The sequence below is a fragment of the Notolepis coatsorum genome, assembly GCF_963971535.1.
Source record: "Notolepis coatsorum genome assembly, chromosome: 1".
Lineage (NCBI taxonomy): Eukaryota > Metazoa > Chordata > Actinopteri > Aulopiformes > Paralepididae > Notolepis > Notolepis coatsorum.
This window is the reverse complement of record NC_140165.1, coordinates 180,393,350-180,415,038: the sequence shown is the minus strand read 5'-3', so window position 1 is coordinate 180,415,038 and position 21,689 is coordinate 180,393,350. Positions and strand designations below refer to the sequence as shown.

General features: G+C 44.3%; 1 protein-coding gene across 1 annotated transcript in view; it reads left to right on the top strand.

Moving 5' to 3' along the window:
* LOC311241883 (lissencephaly-1 homolog A-like) overlaps nucleotides 1–21,689 on the top strand; it is a 233,183-nt gene that overhangs the window by 90,123 nt on the left and 121,371 nt on the right. Inside the window, exon 2 of the mRNA XM_084330823.1 lies at nucleotides 3,763–4,088. Within this exon, the coding sequence (XP_084186949.1) occupies nucleotides 4,057–4,088 (32 nt within the window). The 5' untranslated portion in view covers nucleotides 3,763–4,056. The remainder of the gene's footprint in view (nucleotides 1–3,762; nucleotides 4,089–21,689) is intronic.

Sequence of the window (21,689 nt, the reverse complement as noted above, 5' to 3'; positions counted from 1 at the left end):
TACATATTATATACCTTTGATTTGGAAATAGTATCGTGTCCAGGCGAGCAACGCGAATGACTTTCGCAAAATGCACATAGCGCTCCATAACTCAGCTTCCAGGAATTAGCCTGGATCACTCTGAAACTATACAATATTCACCACGGGATAACACGCAAACGTATACATGAACAAATTCACTCTTTTTTACATGTTGGACGAGACATAATGACTGTCAAATGAGCCATAGTATTGTCTCCATAGCTATAATATAGATATAGCTCTGCAAACATCGTGAAGCACCGTTTAAGCGTGGCCCACGGCAGCGCAGATGGGGATATAGCGTGGCGCTGAACGTGTTAATAAACACATATTTTTCATCTTTAAATGATAAATTAGCATAACATATACTTTTATATATATTTTTTAATGCCTCCTGTCAAAAAAGGTTTCCTTTCCCTGATCCAACACCTATGTGTCAAATATGCTCAAAATGCCGTAAACTTTCATTCATTTGATCTCTGAGAGACGGCCCCTTCTCAATCTAGCACCAATTCCTCCTCACGCACTGAGAGAGAGGGCGTGTGTGTGTGGGGGGAGTAGGGCTGTCACTTTAACGAAAAATCTAATTCGATATTCGTTGCAGAATTGTAGACAAGTTCGAATTTAAGCGGCTGGGTGGCACACTGACGAAGGAACAAATCAGTTCCGAAACATGCATGTTTCAAGCTGCCATTAAAACTTTTGAATCTGAGAGTGCTGGTCCGGCTTCCTGCTTTCTTCAGCATGGTGTTATTCACAATAAAAAAATAAATAAAGAATTTAATTGATATTCTCATTTGGTTCATTACAATTTACTCAAGCCTAGTAACAGACACAGTATTTCTGACACTGGGAATACATTCCCTGAGATCCATAGATGTCCCTAGAATCCGATACCTAGAACATGCAAATGGACCAGTTAAAAAAAAAAGTTTGTAAATGTTTATTGTACGTTATTATGGAATGAATGAGATAAAAAAAAATGCATAACGCATTAATTAATCTAATTAACACATATTCACACATCAATTGCTTTTATAAATATAATCGCCCATTCTCAGGTGATTTCCTCCGACACAAATTCCTATAAGCTAGTAGAAAACAATTTTTAATGCCTGTTGCTGCCGTAACATTGAATTGTACGATACCAATATGTATTGTTTGCTGGAGTGCATACCCAGCTCTAAACACATGTTGTTTCCTGGTCATGTTTTGAGGATCTGTGTGGCTATTCATAGTTGACTTGAGTCAGTTAGTTGCTGCTGATCGTTGGTCTTGGAGGCTTTGTTTACTGGTCTGGCAGAGGTTTAGTCCAGGTCTGCTCCAAGTAGACTAAGAGGCTTACTGTGGCTCACCCTGAGTGCCGTCAACACACTGTTGCTCCTGATCAGTGGACTCTAGTGGGCAACAGGTTTAGGAAGGCCGTCGGAGCACTTTGACCTGAGCACTCTTAGGTCCTTCTCATAGAATAAGATGTTGCGTAAGAGCTGATGGCATCCCACCCAGGATAGGAAATGTATATTCATGTTGTTGTATGACCGATGAGATGATATTTGACTGAATATGATGATCGGACTAGTAGTAGCCGTAGGCTATACTAAGATGATATAAGATATTCCTTTATTGATCATAAAGGAATCATTGATCAAGGGCTGTAACGATTCGACCTCACAACGATTCGATTCGATTACGATTCTTCAGGCAACGATTCAATGCATCACGAAATCTCTTCATTTGACCTCGATGCGATTCGATACATTTTCGATCAGTTAATCCCCCCCCAAAATATTTACACAAATGTGACTGGGGGAACTGATTCACTCAGCATGAATGGACTATAGGTCAATAAAAAAATCGACATTAAAAAAATAAATACACCCCTCATAGCAGGAGGGGGGAGGGGAGGTAGGGTAATGTTAGAAAAACATAAATATAGGCAATACAATTAGATTGTGAATATAAAAATATGAGAAATAATAAACTCTGTAAGCAATATAATTAACTATGAATATAAAGTTATGAGAAAAATATATAGGCTATATAGTTAGACGGTTGATATGTGTGGTTACAGAAGCCGGTCGCCATAGTTGGCGGGGTACTTAAATTAATTTGTATTGAAAAATTGTATAGAGATGGGATGGATAAAAGAAAGGGTTGAATTTTCTCAAGATGGTTGTGAGATTTTCTGTAGCAGCTTTTCACACAACAAGATGTCCATAATTTAACCAGAAAATCTGCCTGTTAACACAGACAGTCAAGTGATCCCCTACAGATGGCAGCTTTTCCCAAGCCCTATTATCTGGGGGGCGACAGTGGCTCAGGAGGTAGAGCAGTCGTCTGGTAATCCGGAGGTTCCCAGTTCGATTCCCTCTCCTCATGGGCAGCGTGTCGAAGTGTCCTTGAGCAAGACACTTAACCCCTAATTGCTCCCGATGTGCAGACACGTTGGCACCTTGCATGGTTGCCTTTGCCATCGGTGTGTCAGTGAATGGGTCAAATGTGAGGAACAAATTGTAAAGCGCTTTGGATAAAAGCGCTATATAAAAATGCAGCCATTTATCTGGTAAGACTTTGGGGTGTATTGTCTTTAGCCCCTGTCCTTGTATATTTTCCTACCGTCGTGGCATCAATGTCCTTCTATTTGACGGCCCTCATTGTTTTCCCACTGAGTGTGTGAATGAATGTTCCAGCGACTGGTGAATAAATAGTGATGCAGCCTGTCACTGATGCATGCGGCCCAATGTGTGAATGAATGTTCCAGCGACTGGTGAATAGTAATGCAGCCTGCCGCTGATGCATGCGGCCCAATGTGTGAATGAATGTTCCAGCGACTGGTGAATAGTAATGCAGCCTGCCGCTGATGCATGCGGTCCAGAGAGCTTGCTGCGTTGTGTCATCGGTGAAGCGGGCCGACTGTTTTGAGGAGCAGCCGTAGTGAAAACGCTCCGGTCGCGCTCCACTGTGGCCCGGTCTTTATTTTTAAACCTTTTTCGTTAGCGAGGTGGGAAATAGAGAATCTGGGTCAGCACTTCGCCTGCTACATGCGTCTGGAATTCCCTGCTGGGAGAGAAGGCCTGGGCGCCCGATATTGGGTTTAGGAATGATATCCAGAGAGCAGAGAGAGAGGGGGGAGGTGGGGGTTAGGTAGAACACCTGCTACATGACTGGATGTCAAGGTGTTGTAAAAGGGCCCGTTGTGAAGGTGAAGACGTTCTCGCTCTCTCTTCCTGCTTCCCTCGGCTCCATTGTTTTTATGTTTTTATTTTATTCGTAGCAGTTTGTGAAGGAAAGAGCTGTCAGGATCCCTCATATCTGTGTCTGGTGCCATCCTGTTCATATGTTAGCTGCCATGCATGCATACCTAATAGTACTGACCTGTGACCTTCCTCTCCTCTTAATTTGTTTTGAGTTCAGTTTTCGTCTCTTTGATGATTCGTTTCCATATGTCTGCTGTCAAAGCAAAATCCTCCTAATCTCCATTTTGCCATTGTTGTGATTTGCATGCATTTTACTTGAACTTAAAATTGTCCATGTTCTTCTCATATATTGTGAGCAAGTTCCCTAACCCTCAGACTGTCAAAACCTCCATTTAAAATGTTTATTTAATTTCAACAGTACACAGGTGTTGGAAAAAAAATAGAAGAAAGGTTGATCCATTTGGAGATGAGATGTTTTGATTCGTAATCTGACTGCTGGAGAACTGACCTGTGTCTCTGTCCTCTGCTTCTCCTCTCCATCCAGATGCAGTGTAGGCCCGGCTGGTGACTGGTCTTCAGGCTGTCGACTCGTCTTGTCCTGTCCGTGGTGTCAGCCTGTTGGGGGACAGAGAGTCCTGTGTCCCCCTTCCCCGCCCCTGTGTAAAAACCCAGTCTCTATCTGGACAGCTACTATCCACCCCGTCACTGGAGCACGCCCTCGGCCGCATTATTCGGACCAGCATCGCTCACCTCCCGACTTGAGGAGAGCGCAGCAGCTGCACGCACCGCCCCGCCCCGCCTTCTGCCACCCGGCTCCCGCCCCTTGCCACCTGTCGCCATGGTGCTGTCACAGCGGCAACGAGACGAACTGTAAGTCGACTTGCACCCTACCTCACTCTTACCCTCAATCACCTTTTTGCTGTGTAAAGGAGTTTTGTATTGAAGGAGGGTACGTGTCTCTTGCTGTTTTTGACAACAAGCGGTCGCTTGAAATCCATCTCTGAAGTACTAGATTATAACCATTCTCATCGTTTCAGTTGCGGTTATTGTGAAATCATTTGATATTCGTAATAGCTAAGCCTTTTTCTATGTGTCTTTTTAATGCGTCTTTACATTTACTATTGGAATAGCTAAAAATGGTAAAATCTCCATACATTTCCACCAGTTGACCACCCTACCTCAAGACATTGTTTTACATAAAAGTGGAATAATGTAATGGATAGGGCTGACCTTCGAATATTTTTTGGCATTCGAAGCTTCAGGGCCGAGATTTTTATTTATGTTGTATAGCACTTTTATTTTTTTTGGTCCACTTTTTCTCCTTATTTTTCTATTTTTCTCTCATCCCAATTTCGTATTGCCAATTCTCCCCTCCCCTGTCTTGAACGTTGCTAGACTATGCCTCCCACTGGTCGGCTGTAGTTAGAAGCCTTGCATCACGTGTCCCCTCCGGTACACGAGGAGGCAGCCTGTCGCATCTTTTCACCAGACAGCGCGGACTCTCAATGGCGAGGAGTAACGCGTGGGAGGCTCACGCTGCCCCCGATACTTCCTGTCTCTGCTGTGCAGGCGTCAACCGACCTGTAGGAGTCGCTGTCCACAACGTCCAATTCCCACCCATCAACTTCCACCCGCTACCTCTGTCAATTGAGATAGTATGACGACTGGTCCAAGCCGCAGGCAATGCTGACACCGGGATTCGAGACCGGAGTCTCTTGCATTGGTGACGAGCGCAATCTCCGCTACGCCACCCAGCCGCCCTAATGTACAGCACTTTGTTCAACTTTGTTGTTTTTAAATGCGCTCTATAAATAAAGTGGATTAATTAATTAAATGAATGAGTCGGGAGCTGCGCTGCCTGGGCGGCTGTTCTCCGTTACACAGCCAACAACATTACATTACATACCGTACTTTTCGGACTATAAGCCGCGGCTTTTTCCCCCATTTTTCGACCCTGCGGCTTATATAACGGTGCGGCTTATATGTGACTTGACGTGACCAAACCCGAAAATGTAAAAATCTAAATATTGCTTTTTTGACTGCATTGAAATGTTATTTATCTGTTCCCTTATTTGCTAAACTTAATACAACTTGTAAATGAGTTAATTCTTGTTATTTGTCCGACAGTATTGTGTCCCAATGCTAATTACATATGGTAATTAAACATTAAAACATCTGCGGCTTATAGTCCAGTGCGGCTTATATATGTACACATCATTCAATTTAGCTGCTGCGGCTTATAGTCAGGTGCGGCTTATAGTGCGAAAAGTACGGTAATTATGTTGCAACCTTCGTCTATAAAGCAAACAATTATATAAATATTTATATGTAGTTAATAGAGACAAAGGCAGAATTCGACGTACTTTTTTATTAAGACATGTTTTTATATGGGTCGGGACCAGGGTTCGAAATTAACGGGGGCTTGGGGCAAAATGCCCTCTAAAATTGACCAAATGCCCTCGAAAATCAGTTAAGGGGGGCAAGAAAAGCCCCCCCGACAGTTTACTAATTATATATATAATTATATATATGCTCTACAGTGAGAGCATTTCCCTCGTATTTGCCCCTAATAATATGTGTGTGTGCGAACCGGAAAAATCATTTACTTGCAGACAGTGTGCGAGACGAGTGAAGATTACAAAACAGCTCCGCTGTTAATAGTTCAGAAACTGGACTGAAATTCAGTTTTTGGGTGGAATGCAAGGAGGGAGGGAGGCGGGGCCCGCTGCGTGTTACAGGGTGCTTGAGGGGTGCGAACACAGACAGACAGAGAGCTCTGCTTTTCAGCAAGCATGCATAGTGTAACATTAAGTTACACTGCTATCTTAACGTTAGCAAGCTAAGCATCTGCATAGCGCGACCTGTGTAATGTTAAGTAACTTGTGTTCGGCGGGGAAAGACCGTTCCATTTGTAACACAACTCCAAAGAATAACATCCAAATCCGATCCCGATGCGCATTTCCTTCATTCCACAGCGCTGAGCGTGCAACGTATTTCATTGATCGATCTGACAACAACACAACTTGCCCTCAGGGACAATCATATTTAATCTATTTAGATAGAGTATGTATGTATTATTTACAGATAATTGAAGGTACCTCAAAACATGAAACCAAGCCATGTCACACATCGTGTGTGTGTGTTACTTGAACAATTGTCACTGTGCTCCTAAATTTCTGTGTGCTCCTAAATTTGTATTTAGATTTATTTATTTATTAACATTTTATTTAGGAGCACATGTGCTCTTTGGGAAAAAGGTTAGCGTAGAGCCCTATATATGGAGACATTAACATTACGTTATCAAACATAGGGACGAAGACTGTAAAAAAAAGTGTCAACAATGTTTTATAATCTTTATGTTAATTTTCATTATAAAAATGTTGTGCCCCCGAAATACAAAAAAAAGCCCCTGAAAATCAATTAAGGGGGGCAAAAAAAGCCCTTGAAATTTTTTTTAATTTCTAACCCTGGTCGGGACACTATAAAAAATACTATAGAGAATTGTCAGTGCTGTAAAGTTTAAACTTTTTTAAATCTTAGACAAACGAAACACTTTGCTTTCATGAAATATTGTAAGCCGTCATTTGAGGCTTTATAAAAGCAGCACAATGAAGTTGAACACAAATCTGTCAGTGCCGAGTCCGACCTCATCTTAAATAACAAACAGCATTGCTTGTTGTAGTTAACAAAGAGAGGCAGAGTTGATTTAGCAGGTAAAAGAAATAGATTTTTTTTAAATATATATATATATATATATATATATATATATATATATATTCGAATTTCATTTTCCCATCGAACGAAGCTTCGAAGTATTTAAGACAGCCCTAGTAATAGACCTATATACTTAATATTGAACTGTAGTTCTGTAGACGGTTGCACAGAGCCTATCTACTGTATGAATAAACTAGAATTATGGCTCCTTTTTTGTGTGATTTTGATTTAGTCAGTTCTTCTCTATGCTATTTGGTTTATTCTGGCTGCCTTGCTTACTACTACCTCAGCTCAGCCACCTTGTGTAAGCATCAGTCGGTGTTATTGTGACTCCAACCTTTAATTAAATGAGAAGGCCTAATGAGGCAAGCTGCTGTTTTAGTGATCTAAGCCAGATGTTCCATACAGCTGCCCAGGGACATGAGCACCAGGGACCTGAGCACAAGGGAGGGACATGAGCACCAGGGACATGAGCACCAGGGAGGGACATGAGCACCAGGGAGGGACATGAGCACCAGGGAGGGACATGAGCACCAGGGAGGGACATGAGCACCAGGGACATGAGCACCAGGGAGGGACATGAGCACCAGGGAGGGACATGAGCACCAGGGACATGAGCACCAGGGACATGAGCACCAGGGAGGGACATGAGCACCAGGGAGGGACATGAGCACCAGGGAGGGACATGAGCACCAGGGAGGGACATGAGCACCAGGGACATGAGCACCAGGGAGGGACATGAGCACCAGGGACATGAGCACCAGGGAGGGACATGAGCACCAGGGAGGGACATGAGCACCAGGGAGGGACATGAGCACCAGGGAGGGACATGAGCACCAGGGAGGGACATGAGCACCAGGGACATGAGCACCAGGGAGGGACATGAGCACCAGGGACATGAGCACCAGGGAGGGACCTGAGCACCAGGGAGGGACATGAGCACCAGGGACATGAGCACCAGGGACATGAGCACCAGGGAGGGACATGAGCACCAGGGAGGGACATGAGCACCAGGGAGGGACATGAGCACCAGGGAGGGACATGAGCACCAGGGACATGAGCACCAGGGACATGAGCACCAGGGACATGAGCACCAGGGAGGGACATGAGCACCAGGGAGGGACATGAGCACCAGGGACATGAGCACCAGGGAGGGACATGAGCACCAGGGACATGAGCACCAGGGACATGAGCACCAGGGACATGAGCACCAGGGACATGAGCACCAGGGACATGAGCACCAGGGAGGGACATGAGCACCAGGGAGGGACATGAGCACCAGGGACATGAGCACCAGGGAGGGACATGAGCACCAGGGAGGGACATGAGCACCAGGGACATGAGCACCAGGGACATGAGCACCAGGAACATGAGCACCAGGGACCTGAGCACCAGGGAGGGACATGAGCACCAGGGACCTGAGCACCAGGGAGGGACATGAGCACCAGGGAGGGACATGAGCACCAGGGACATGAGCACCAGGGACATGAGCACCAGGAACATGAGCACCAGGGACCTGAGCACCAGGGAGGGACATGAGCACCAGGGACCTGAGCACCAGGGACATGAGCACCAGGGACATGAGCACCAGGGACATGAGCACCAGGGAGGGACATGAGCACCAGGGACAGAATCCGGGTGCTGCTGAAGGTCTTTATTTCAGAGGCCTGCCCGCTCCCATCAAATCAATTTATACACTGTTGCGCAAGCAAAATGGATTGCTCAAATACGACAATCATACTCCTCTGGTAAAACCCATCCATGTCTTGTTAACCATTTGATTCAGAGACGGACAAAGCGACACCAGTTGCTCCCATTGTTTTCCTACAATAAAAAAAAAAGAAGAAGATACACATTAATCTCTGGTAGTTTAAATGTGAAGGTTTTTGTGTTTGTCCCTGTGTCCAATCAATGAACATGCCAGGGTGCCTAAATTCCCAGAAAATGTCTCCAGAGGTCCCCAGCCTGAAGTTATTGATCCTCCCCTAAATCCTCTACCTAAATGGTAAATGGACTGCATTTATATAATGCTTTTATCCAAAGTGCTTTACAACTTATGCCTCATATTGAATAATTCACCCATTCACTCACACACCGATGGTGGAGGCAACCATATATAATAATAATAATAATAATAATAATAATAATAATAATAATAATAATAATAATAATAATAATAATAGATCAAATTTCTAGGGCTGTCTTAAATACTTCAAAGCTTCATTCGATGGCACGAGCTTCGAACATTAAAAAAAAATATCAACGTTTTTTCCCCCACCCCTCCAAAATCTTGCGCCTCCATTCCAATGAAACGAAAGTAAGTGGCGCCTTCCCGCCTCCATTCCAATGAAACGAAAGTAAGCTGCGCCTCGACTCCACCTCTCTACAACAAGCACGTGGAGATTATCTGTGTTGAAAACAACAAGGACATGTGCAACAGACATGTCGACGAAGAAGCGAAGCAATGCCGTTTGTTATTTAAGACTATGTCGGACAGATTTATGGTCATTGTGCTGCTTTTTTAAAGTGTCCCGACCCATATAAAAATATGTCTTAATAAAACGTGCTTAATTAAGTCGAATTCTGCCTTTGTCTCTATCAACTACATATAAATATTTATATAATTGTTTGCTTGATAGAAGAAGGTTGCAACATAATTATGTAATGTCTAGGGATGGGTACCGAATTCGGTTCTTTTGAGGTACCGAACCGAAACACGTCGGTACTACAGAGTATCGATTCAAGTGAAATACAGAAAAAAAAATAGAACTTTTTTTTTTACTTTTTTCTTTTCATGTCAACGTTCACACGCACAATATATGCTTACCTAGGATTTGACTTGATTCAACAACAAAGCAGTCGGAGCAATGACAAGCCGAAAACTGTCGAAATTGTAGTTACCGTAATTCCTCTAATAGTAACCGGGTCTCAAATACAAGCCGGGTCTCTATTAATGGCCGGGTGCGCTCTTGAGCTAAGCAATTATAAGCCGGCCTCCTAATACAAGCCGGGTTACTAATATACTGAGCTACATACTGAGCTAGTTACTTGATTTCACTTTGAAAACGTTGAAATGACCAGTGACCACCTGTAATTGCACTATTTCATACAGTACTTGGTTTCAATAAATGAACCCAGTACATTTTACTGGGTTCAAACTGACACAAAATGTTGATTTATTCATTATGATCCGTTTGAAAATTTGAAATATAGGCAGCGCAGCCGAGTGAAACCTTGTTGGCAGGGGAGGAAACTAACTTTTTGCCTTACCAGCCAACTGGCGAGTAGCTGATTTTTTTTACCAGCCAAAAGAAAAATCGCTAATTGTGATAATTACTTCTTTGTATGTCTTCGTCTAAATTGATTTTCAATCATAGTAATAATCACACCGTGTCTCTACTCTTTAAAATATTTATTAGCATAAAACATTAATAACAGTGTCTCTACTCTTCACAATATTAGCATAAAACATATTAACATGAAAGAGGGATCTATTCTGGACTGGGTTGGGCTGAACTGGGCAGTGAAAGATGCTGGGTTGGACTGGGTTGGGCAGTGAAAGGAAAAAAACATAGTATGTTGTGAAGTGTATAGATAGATGTGAAATGTATAGATGTAGCAGTACTGTCTTATCTGTGTGTCGTGTATGTCATATGTTATGATGAATTGAAAATGGGGGACCCTGATGTAAACAAGACGAAAGTCTTTCTCTGGTCTGCATCCCCTTAACAATTGTGTGTATTGAGCTGTACTGTATTGTACCCATTCTGCAATCTGTTAATAATGTTTTCAATCAATCAATCAATCAAGTTAACTTTGAACCTTGGTTGTCAAGCCGCGTCAATGTTGTGTATGCATCTGAGTGGCATCACAACGGTGTTCACTAGGCTTGGGCGGTATTACGGTATACCAGGGTATTTAGAAATCCCGACTATTGAAAATCAATACCGTCAAAATCACAGATGTGTTTCAGTTTCTATTACATTGGTTGTAGTGCACACACAGCACGCGCCAGCAGAGGGCGAGACCAGTCCTCACTAGTGGAGCGAGCACACGCAGAGCTGGTTGTCTACACACAGGAGGACGCAAACGATGGGGGAAAACCCGCTTCAGTGGTGGAAATTAAATGAGACACGCTTACCGTTGCTGGTGCTGCGGGCTATTCTGAGAGCTAACTGTTGTGTATGTGGATCACAACGGTGTTCACGCTTTACGGTAATGTTGCGACAGTGCTGTGAAAATACCGTAAAGCGCTGTGGTAACGAGAGTTGATGTGTGTGTTGTTGTGCACTGGTGGAGCAAGCAAATAAACCGTAAAACGTTACGTTGCAGTCTGGTGCGTTTTTGAATACACAATACTAACGTTACTAGTACTAGGGTGCTGCAGGCTAACTGGCTACCATTCTGAGAGCTAACGATAGTAGCACTAGGATGCTGCGGGCTTCTGGCTACCTTCTGAGAGCTAACGATAGTAGCACTAGGATGCTGCAGGCTTCTGGCTACCTTCTGAGAGCTAACGATAGTAGCACTAGGATGCTGCAGGCTTCTGGCTACCTTCTGAGAGCTAACGATAGTAGCACTAGGATGCTGCAGGCTTCTGGCTACCTTCTGAGAGCTAACGATAGTAGCACTAGGATGCTGCGGGCTTCTGGCTACCTTCTGAGAGCTAACGATAGTAGCACTAGGATGCTGCAGGCTTCTGGCTACCTTCTGAGAGCTAACGATAGGTGCACTAGGATGCTGCGGGCTAACTGGCCATCGTTCCGTGATTTGTTTACTTAGTAACACGGGTTGCCCCCCCCCCCCCCCCGCTGATGAAAATGAAAGTCATACCATCATATACCGTATACCGGGGTATTATGTCAGCAAGGTATGACTGTATGAAAAAAATGATACCGCCCAAGCCTAGTTGTAACTGAGGGGTACAATTCCCTGACTGTATTGATAAGTATGGTATCATTAAACCACTACCGCTCTATGTACTTTAATTACTGGCCATACAGTACATGATATATAAATATGATGAACACTTCCCACAATGAATCGGTTCCACACCAAATGGTAATTAAGTATTTATTGCAGCAAAAGGTACATAATATACTTCTCTCTTTACTTTGGATGCGCTTATAAGGCAAAGGAATATGCGTAGGCAAATCAATAATGAATGTCCATTCTCTGGTTACGCAGGAGGTAATTATACAACCTGAATCTTAGGGAATTATATCTATGGTACACTAGTAATATATAGCGGGAGATACTGGAAGGGTCCCCCCGGTTGTAAGCCAGCAGGGGTAGAGGATCTGTCGGTAGTAGAGAGTCTGGTCAACGATGACTAAGGAGACTCCAAGTACAGGAGACGGTGCAATAGCCTCTTGATCCACAGACGAATACAGCTGTTCTCCGTAGACTGTAGCTCCACAGTGAAGAAAGCTAGCCGGCCTCAGGCTCTCTGAGGCGCCGACTCGACCTGGCTCCTCACAGGGTAAATCCAACACGTGTAGGCGTCGGCGATTCTCCGCTCCATAAATCACAGGACCAAAACAAATATAATCCAGCCGCAAAGGGCTATGTAGTCGTCGGGTAGATTAATCCAGTGTACATGTCCACACGGTTCTCGTCTAGGTCTCCTCGGGTGAAAGCGCCATGAAAGCAGCCCAGCCTGGATAAGCACTCTAGCTGATACGAGGAAGCGTTGGTGATGCTGGTCACTGTAGAACTTTAGCCGCACGATACACTATACACAAATAGACTATTACTGACTTAATAGAAATATGTCGCACTCGACGGTATAGCGCCAAACTCTGACAATTCAGTTATTAATTCGCACGCGGTCTCAATGCTCTATTTTGGGGCCAAACAGGCCATACTTCACCGCACGGAGTATCGTGGGTGAGGCTTCAACTTATTGGGTAACTCTTGACTTCTGACTAAGTGCTTCTGTATTCACCTGCGCCATATTTATATGCACGGCGAACAAACTAGTGCCAACCTCATCTCTGTCTCGTATTCCTGGGCAAGGCCGGGCATGCACAGACATGTCTTGACGGTGACTTTGAACCTGACTCCGGAGGCATGGCTCTGGCGCCTGTGGGCCGCTGTCCAATAGGAGAATGAAATATTATGGTCTGGGCTAAAGGGATATTCCGTGTATATGTACAAGGAATATACAAGGGATATCAAACGATATACAAATACTATGCAATATATATCAATAAATAAATATATATATTCGGTTTAATCTGATCCTTTGTAACACTAGTGTTCACTGTACCTTTAAGACAGCACGGTGGGCTGGACGACAGGGCTGTGAAGTACCGTCAGTGTTGTGGTATCGTCACTCAGTTGGGTTGTCGTGTGTTGTTGTGCACTGGTTGAGCAGTGAGCATGCAATAAAACATCTAACCTTACGTCGTAGTCCGGTGCGTTTTTGGAAACTGTAACTGAGGGGTACAATTCCCTGACTGTATTGATAAGTATGGTATCATTAAACCACTACCGCTTGATGTACTTTAACTTCTGGCCATACAGTACACGATATCTAAGTATGATGAACACTTTCCCACATATGAAATCAGGTCCACACAAATATAACAGTCGAAGGTTTAATATAGCAAAAGGTATATACAACATTCACTTAATTACATTTATGATTTGAATGCACTTGTAAGGCAAATTAGTATTCGTAGGCAAATCAACACTGAATGTCCAATCTCTGGTTACGCAGGAAGCAAGTATACAACCTGGTTCTTTAGGGAACTATAGCGATGGTACTTAAGGATTATAGCGGGATACTAAAGGGGTCCTGCTGGTTGTAAGTCAGTAGGGGGGGGGGGGGGGTTTGGAGAGCCGTCAGCTGCATCCCATCTGGCCAACGATTCCTGGGGAGAATTCAGGTACAGAACACAGTGCCCGCAGGATCTTGATCCACAGATGAATACACTTGGGCCCTCTTGTAGACGGTAGCTGTAGGCTGTAGGTCCACAACGAAGGAGAAGCGAGGCGGCCTCGGTCTGGGTTGAGCGCCGTCTCACCTGGGCTCCTCTCGGGGGTAATTCCAACACTCACCGGCGTTGGCTGTTATCCGCTCCACAAATCAAAGCACCCAAAGCAAATAGATATTCCATGCCGTATAGGCTCAGCAGTCGTCCGGGTAGGTAATCCAATGTGCAGGTCCCCCTCGGTCCTCGTCTAGAACTCCTCGGATGCAAGCACCACACGTGGTCTGCCCAGCCTGGTTAAGCTTCTAGATAACACGAGGAGGCGATGGGGGTGCTACTCACTTTAGAACTCGATACCGCACGATGCACCATACATAATAGACTATTATTAACTTAATAGAAATACGTCCCACTCGACGGTACAGTGCCAAACTATGACAATTCGGCTATGAATTTACACGAGGTCTCAATGCCTATTCTGGGGCCAAATAGGCCATACTGCACCACACGTGGGTCGTGGGTGAGGCTTCACTTCTGTTACTAGGTTGTAGGGTAAAGGACTAATGGACTAAAAGAAAGTTCTACTTTACTTGCGCCATATTTATATGCACAGTGAACAAATCGTACCATTCGTATTTCGGTAGCCGTATTCCTACGCGGAACCGGGGCTAGTTGGGACATGTTCGTCGGCACTATTGAACTTGACTCAAGGGGCCTGTCTGCTGGCGCCAGGTTCTTGTCCAATGAGAGAATGAACTATTATGGGCTGTAGTAGACTAAAGGGATATTCAGTGTATATGTACAAAGAATATACAAGGGATATCAAACGATATACAAATACTATTAAATATATATCCATAAATAAATATATATATTCGGTTTAATCTGATCCTTCACAACAGAAACATTATAGTCATAACACATACACTTAGCTGACATGGGGCTGGCTGCTTTGAGCACACACACACAGGGCTAACGTTAGCTAGCAAGCAGCTATATAGCTAAAACGCTAACTAGAAGCTAACTACTGTATACAGTTCCAATAGACTAACATTACACCTCTGTGATTTAAATGTGTCCTTAGTAACTTATACTCGAGGGTTGTACTAGGGTTGGATGCAGTTCCCCGTTGGTCAGTCTGTTTTCCATGGCACTGTCAACTAAAGCGAGCACTCGGAAGACGCGCACCGTTTGCCAGTGACCGTGATTGCAGAATGTTTTTTTTTGTTTTGTTTACTAGTCGCCAGACTGGCGAGTGGTCTTCATGAATCACTCGCCAAACCTAAAAAATACTCTCATTTGGCGAGTAAAGTGGCCTAATTTCCTCCCGTGCTTGTTGGCCGCGTCACAGTCATGAAAGGGGCTACTTAATTAATTAATCCAATCCACTTTATTTATAGAGCACATTTAAAAACAACAAAGTTTACCAAAGTGCTGTACAAGTCCCACAACATAAGATTAAAAAAAAAATCATAATAAATAAAAATATTAGAATTAATTTTTATTTTTTTATTTTTTCCCCGAAGCTTCGAATTAAAATCGAAGCTCGGCCCCGAAGCTTCGATTGCCAAAAATGGCTTCGAAGGTCAGTCCTACAAATTTCTATAACGCCTTTCATAGAACCCAAGGTCGCATGCCCCTTTTCCACTGCATGATACCTACTCGACTCTACTCTGCCTTTTTGGTTTTCCATTGCCAAAATACCTGGTACCAGGTACTTTTTGGGTACTTTTTTAGTCCCTGCTCTGTCGAGGTTCCAAGCGAGTAGAAGTGGTACCAGAAAAAAACACTGCAGACCACTGATTGGTCAAAAGAGAGAAGCGTCACACGTTGGAGCGTCTGCATAAAAACAGAAATCCGCCATCTTTAATGCCTCGCTTAGGATTCATTATTTGTTTGCAGCAGGAACAAGTGCAATAAACAAAAAAGGATACATTCACTGTGTATTCTGCCTCATTTATTGATGAAACAAAACCAACATCAACACAATTTACCACCGAGCGGAGAGTTTAGTCTCACAAAAATATAGCTGATTTGTTAAGCTTGTTGTTAGCTTACGTGCTAATGTGATTGTGTTTTACCATGGCTAGCGTACATAGCGTGATCAATATAACTCGCTATTGATTGTTTGTACTAGTAACATTAATGCTAGTAGAATAGACACAACGTGAGGTAATCATCATCCATTTTAAACCGGTTATTACCTAATGCTAATGCTAACGTTCAATTGATTGATTGAAACTGTTTACTATGGCTTGCTCCAAGCCCTCACGGAGCTCTCATGCTGTACGCCAGCAGCCCCGCCTCCCCACATGGAGACAAACGGAGTACTACCTGCAGTGGAAAACGAACAAAGTACCAAGTACCTAAAGCGAGTAGAGTTGAGTAGGTACTATGCAATGGAAAAGAGGCATTATATATGGTGCCAGGGAGGAACCAGAATCGAACAGGGAACTTCTGATTACCAGACAGCCGTTCTACCTCCTGTGCCGCCGTCGCCCCACAATACCTTTCTACAGTGGCGGCTCTACCACTAGGGGCGCTAGGGCGCCGACCCACCTGTTAATTGAGAGAAGAAGAAATTTTTTTTTTGTTTTATAGCCCTATAAATAATATAAACATGTTTTAAAATGAATAATATTTACTCATTTTAAGTGTTTGTGTTTCCAATGCACAATATAACTTAATTTTACAAAGATTAATAATAGTTTTCCTGAACAGGAAGTGACGATTCTGTCTGATATAGACCTTTTCATTAGTAGCCGCAGGCATTTCTCCTCGCCGTATTTCTCTCTGGGCTAGGCGCAATTGCGCCTGGAGTGCGCATGCCCGCCGTGCACTGGTTCATTGTTGTATCCGTCGCAGCCACGCGCTTTGCGTTGAATATGATGTATTATGATGGAACTCGGGCGCTGGTTTGAAACGACCTAGCAAGCAGCCGAGCGTCTAAAAGCTCTCTGATTGGCCGACGCTGTACTTTCCGTAACCGCAGTTTGCAACATGAGTTTATGCTGTTGTTGTGATGTGTGATGCAGATATATTTGTCTTGGAGCGTGATGGCAAGTTCTTTCAACGGTTAGGCTTAGGCACTCTTTCAAAGTTGGTTAAGGTTGGAGTTTGTCTTGGAGCATGGCGATAGAACACCAGGTAGTTTGCAGGCTGTTCGAGGCGGAAATGGACAAAGACACAGCTCTTCACTCACACAGTACTTGTTGGCTAACAACAAGCTATATGGATGCGGAGGGACAACAATGGATGGACATCAACACAGGCTGGATGGACAATGCCATGGAGTGGATATACTTTATCAACAAGCCAACAACAAGGTAGATTAGCGATCTTAACTCTAGTTTAATACATGATACGTTGTCTACTGATGCCGCATAACGTTGTAACGTTACAGCTTTCAGCTAACGTTAGCTACTGCTAGCTGTTAGCTCCGTTATCTTAGCTGGCCACTTTTATAATTACTGCATGGAAACGGAGTAACGTTAACGTTTAAACGTTATGTCGAGGTCATACAATACTACAGTCGACATAAGGTTAACGTTACCCCGTTTCCATGAAGTGTTTAAATAGCAGCAATCTTGTTGAAAATGTAACTTTACTAAAATGCTCTCTCTCGCTCTCTCGCTCTCTCTCTCTCTCTCTCTCTCTCTCTAATTTCGCCGCGTGTGGTGCATAACCACTCAGACAATGAATGGTAACTTGTTTAAAATGACGAGCTTTACAAATGTGTTTATTATTGAATGGATCTGACATCATCTCAGAGAGAGAGAGAGCGAGAGAGAGAGAGAGAGAGAGAGCTGTGCGTGTTTGTGTTGGGCTATTGGAAACGTGGTTGCATTTGACTGACTGATCATATATTGATCGATGGCAATGGTGATAATATTCGCCAATGCGTGCCTTGTACATGTTTGCAAAATGTTTGGTATAGCGCCCCTAGTGGCGAAGCATCCACGGGCCGCTACTGCCTTTCTATCACTGCTCTCATTGTGTCCTCTTAACCATGACCATGCGATGGGAGATGGCTAAGCCGTTTACACCTGCCAGCACCACAACGGTGTATACAGGAACAAAGGAGATACCTGGCTTGTCACCAAGGACAGATCATCCAAAGTGTAAGTTACAGCCAACCACAAAGTCTGCCTTTCTATGCTCAGTCTGTGTTGCGATGCAAGTTGGTGGTTGAGCGAGGGGGGGGGGGGTCGCAACGCCTCTAGGATGTCAGAAAAATTGCCTACATATCTTCCGCCGTCGGCGCCCAAGTGTGGCTAGACACAGAGCGATATCTGCACGTGCCATGGCGAACACTGCGATAACAGAAGCGAGCCGCAGCCCTACAGAGTATGTGGACTCTGTAATGAACCCTTTAGGTGCGAGGCGAAAAGAGGGTTAAGTGTCTGAAAACTAACTAAGTGGAGAGGATCTCACTGTGTCCTATAGATCGTTAATCCCCTTCACAAAGCAGAAAGGGGGGCATGGCATTAAGTCAAAGGCTGCATGTTTTAATTAATGTTAGCACAATGAAATCTATCTGCACATTAACAAGAGGTATTTGTCACTGGGTGTGCATTAATGGTATTGCTGTGAGGTCATTATCTAATGTACATAGACTGAGGTTTGTTTTCATTTTGAGGATGAGCTGAGGCTCAGGTTATGGATTGTCTGGGGTCCCCCTCCCTCCTCTGAGAGTGAGAAATGCAGGGGCCTTCCACATGACACAGCACTTGTCATTCTCAACACTGTGGTTTCTGTGTTTTCTTAGATTAGTCTCACCAAGACCAACGCTGTTGGTATGGAGAGTTGTATTGGAATGCTAATCCTCCATACTCTCTCCTATTCACAATGGGCCTCCTTAGTACCCCCCTCCATCTCCTTCGTTATGTAAGCCTGCGGCCCCCCTGTAGCTTACAGGAAGCCAGTATGGGAACAGCCAGCCGTGTGAGGCAGCCTCCAGTATTTGTTGCATACCATCCAAAGTTAGCCATCGTTTGGCCCGGCCAGTGCCGGCCTTGAGAGGCTCTTGACAATGCACCGCCCCGATCTCAATCACCAACGTCCCTCTGCTTTGTCAACGCTGGCAGGAAAGCCGGAGGCCATTTTGAATCAGTTACTAAGACAAAGTAGTAGGAGGAGGGGACGGTGACCGGCTGTCTGCCCTCTTCTGATTTATTTCCAGGCCTCATCCTCTCTTCTTCTTCTTCTTCATGGTTTATTTGCTGGCTGTCAGGCTACACAACACACATGGATGTTGTTCCCATTCTATTCAGCCCTCCCTCCTATTTGTCCCTCTCGTATGTCTTTGTGTTCCAACGGTCGTCAGATGCTGGCGAATGGCTCTGCAGGGTTTGTGTGAAAGCTTCTATAAATGTACATGTGCTTTTAAATGATGGAATGTCTTTGTTCTGCCTGCTGACGTAAGACATTGAGAGGGTCAAGAACATGGAATAACTCGTCAAGATGTTTCTATATGCGCTCGTTTACATTTTTGTTGGAAATTGATGGGCACTACACAATGGGAAAACACGGCGAATCATCAGGTTCTGAAAGTTCTCAGGTTTTCTTTTTGCAGCAGAGGACAAACAGCCAAGTCTAAACAAGAGCAGTGTTCTTTGTGTCTTGTCCTGGTGGTGTCCCTGTCAGCAGCACAGTCAGATGCTGCTAATATGACGCCGTTTTCGCAAAAGGTTTATTTTTATTAGCCTAGCCGATGAAAAGCACATTTGTGTTTTTTGTTCCAGGGTCAGAGGATTTGCCCCCCCCCTCGAGGGCCTTGTTTAAAAATAGACACAGAACACAAACCAGCCTTCGCCCGCCCTCCCGCCCCCCTGCGAGAGACCTGCAGGCACCCGTGTGCAGATGCGCCTTCTCCAAAGCCATTTTCTGTGCACTACAAAGAAGACATTCCCTTCAGTCTTTAGCAGCTCTTTAGCCAAAAGATGTTTCATGTGACTGTGTCCTGTTCCAGAGCCCCCAGACTGTGGACGTGGTGACATAACAAGAATGCATATTAACCCCCCCCCCCCCCAGTGAAGCAGACACAGCTGGAGCCGGTGGTACGGCCTAGCACTGAGGAAGGCCGCAGCTGAAGCTCTGATCCCAGTCCCGCACCAGGCAGTGTGAAAGGAGGTTGATTTTAAATCAATGGTGGTTTCCCTACGGATTGTTACACAGCTCTTCCATCGATATCAATGCTACTCGGTTCTTCTCTAATTGGCTCCTTTGCACATCTCACCCTTTTGAGTTTGTAATTATGTAGTCGGTTTGAAATGTCTCCAGCGTTCACTGGCAGATTTACAAGCCTACATTTTAAGGACCAATACGTTCTTCCAGTGTGGGACACCAATTGACACCATGCAAATAGCTGTGTGTTTTTGTCTACTCTGCCAGCTATGTTGGCAGGCAGAGAAGCACTGTTGTATTTGGAAGCATTTCCCAGGTATTTGCGTGGTGCAATAGCTCAAGTCTAGTGGTTAGTGAAGTTGTAGCTGGTGGATGAGAAGGTAAAGTGCCTGCACTGGATGCTTCTGTCCTAGTGGGGAGAATATTGAGTTCCCAGAGACGTGTGGTCATAGGGCTGCCGCGGTATTGAATTTTTCCTTACCGCACAAATTAGCGAAGCCCTTCAAACCGGTAACCGCGATACTTTTTTTTTTAAATGTAATGTTAAAATAAATAATTTGTTCCTAAATACACTTTTCGAATGCATTTATTTCTGTAGTAGTCCATTCTTTATAGCCTCTAGTCTAACGTTAAATGTCTATCTTTATTCCAGTGTTGTCATTAATGAGGACGACTTTGCAGCAGGAATATTGGTTGAAAACAGCTGGCTGTTCAGCCTGTTCTTGAAACTGCTGGTCGCGACTCGCGGTAGCTAACGTTAACCAAACGCTTGGTTCAATAACCAGCTAGGAATTAATTGACTGTCCTATCTATCTGCATAACGGATAATAACGTCATGGAATCGTTTGTTCAACCCAGTGGCCAGCGAATTAGCACCAGCTAAAGCTAGTGATGGATCCGGTTATTACATGGGGCTTAATCAAGAGTTAAACTGCTCACTCAGCCCTATCGTTACATTAGATAGCCAACCGTTTAATCCCCAACGTTATGTGTAGCTGGCTATCCTTCAACACATACCATAACACGGCCCAGGAGTACATTTTAACTTATTCTACCAGGTGCCGCTTTCTACCTGTTACAGACCCGAGTTTATATACCCAGCAAATAAACGGAGCTAACGTGCTAATGTTAACTTGGGCAACTGCGCTCAGCACACACACACACACACACACAATATGGCATATCTACTGCTCCAGAACAGAACCAGAACTGACCTGTCCTCGCTAACTGTGACCACTCCGTCTTATTTCGGGATCAAAACGGCAGCATTTACGGCATCCGAATGCCCTTCGAATGGGTTTCGCTACAAGATCCATGTTTTTAGCAGATTCAAAGCGAAAACTTTCCGTAGCAGCAAAACAAGTTCTGGGGTTCGATCAGAATGTTAACTGCGCAACTGCGAGTGGAAACTTTCGAACATATGGCGTAAAGAAAATAGGCTATACACAACTATAATTATTATTATTATTATAAATCTTTTTTATTTTTATTTTTTTTAAACAGCCGGTGATGCGGTAATCAGCTTGACTCTGCGGTGGCCGTGACATGATGGCGATACCGCGATAATGCGGTAAGCGCAGCAGCCCTACGTGTGGAACACCCAGGGGCGTATCTAGACCCAGCACTCTACTGGGGCACAGGGGGGCACAGAAGTATATGAATTCTTTTTTTGCCGGTTTTTGGGCCATCTCCG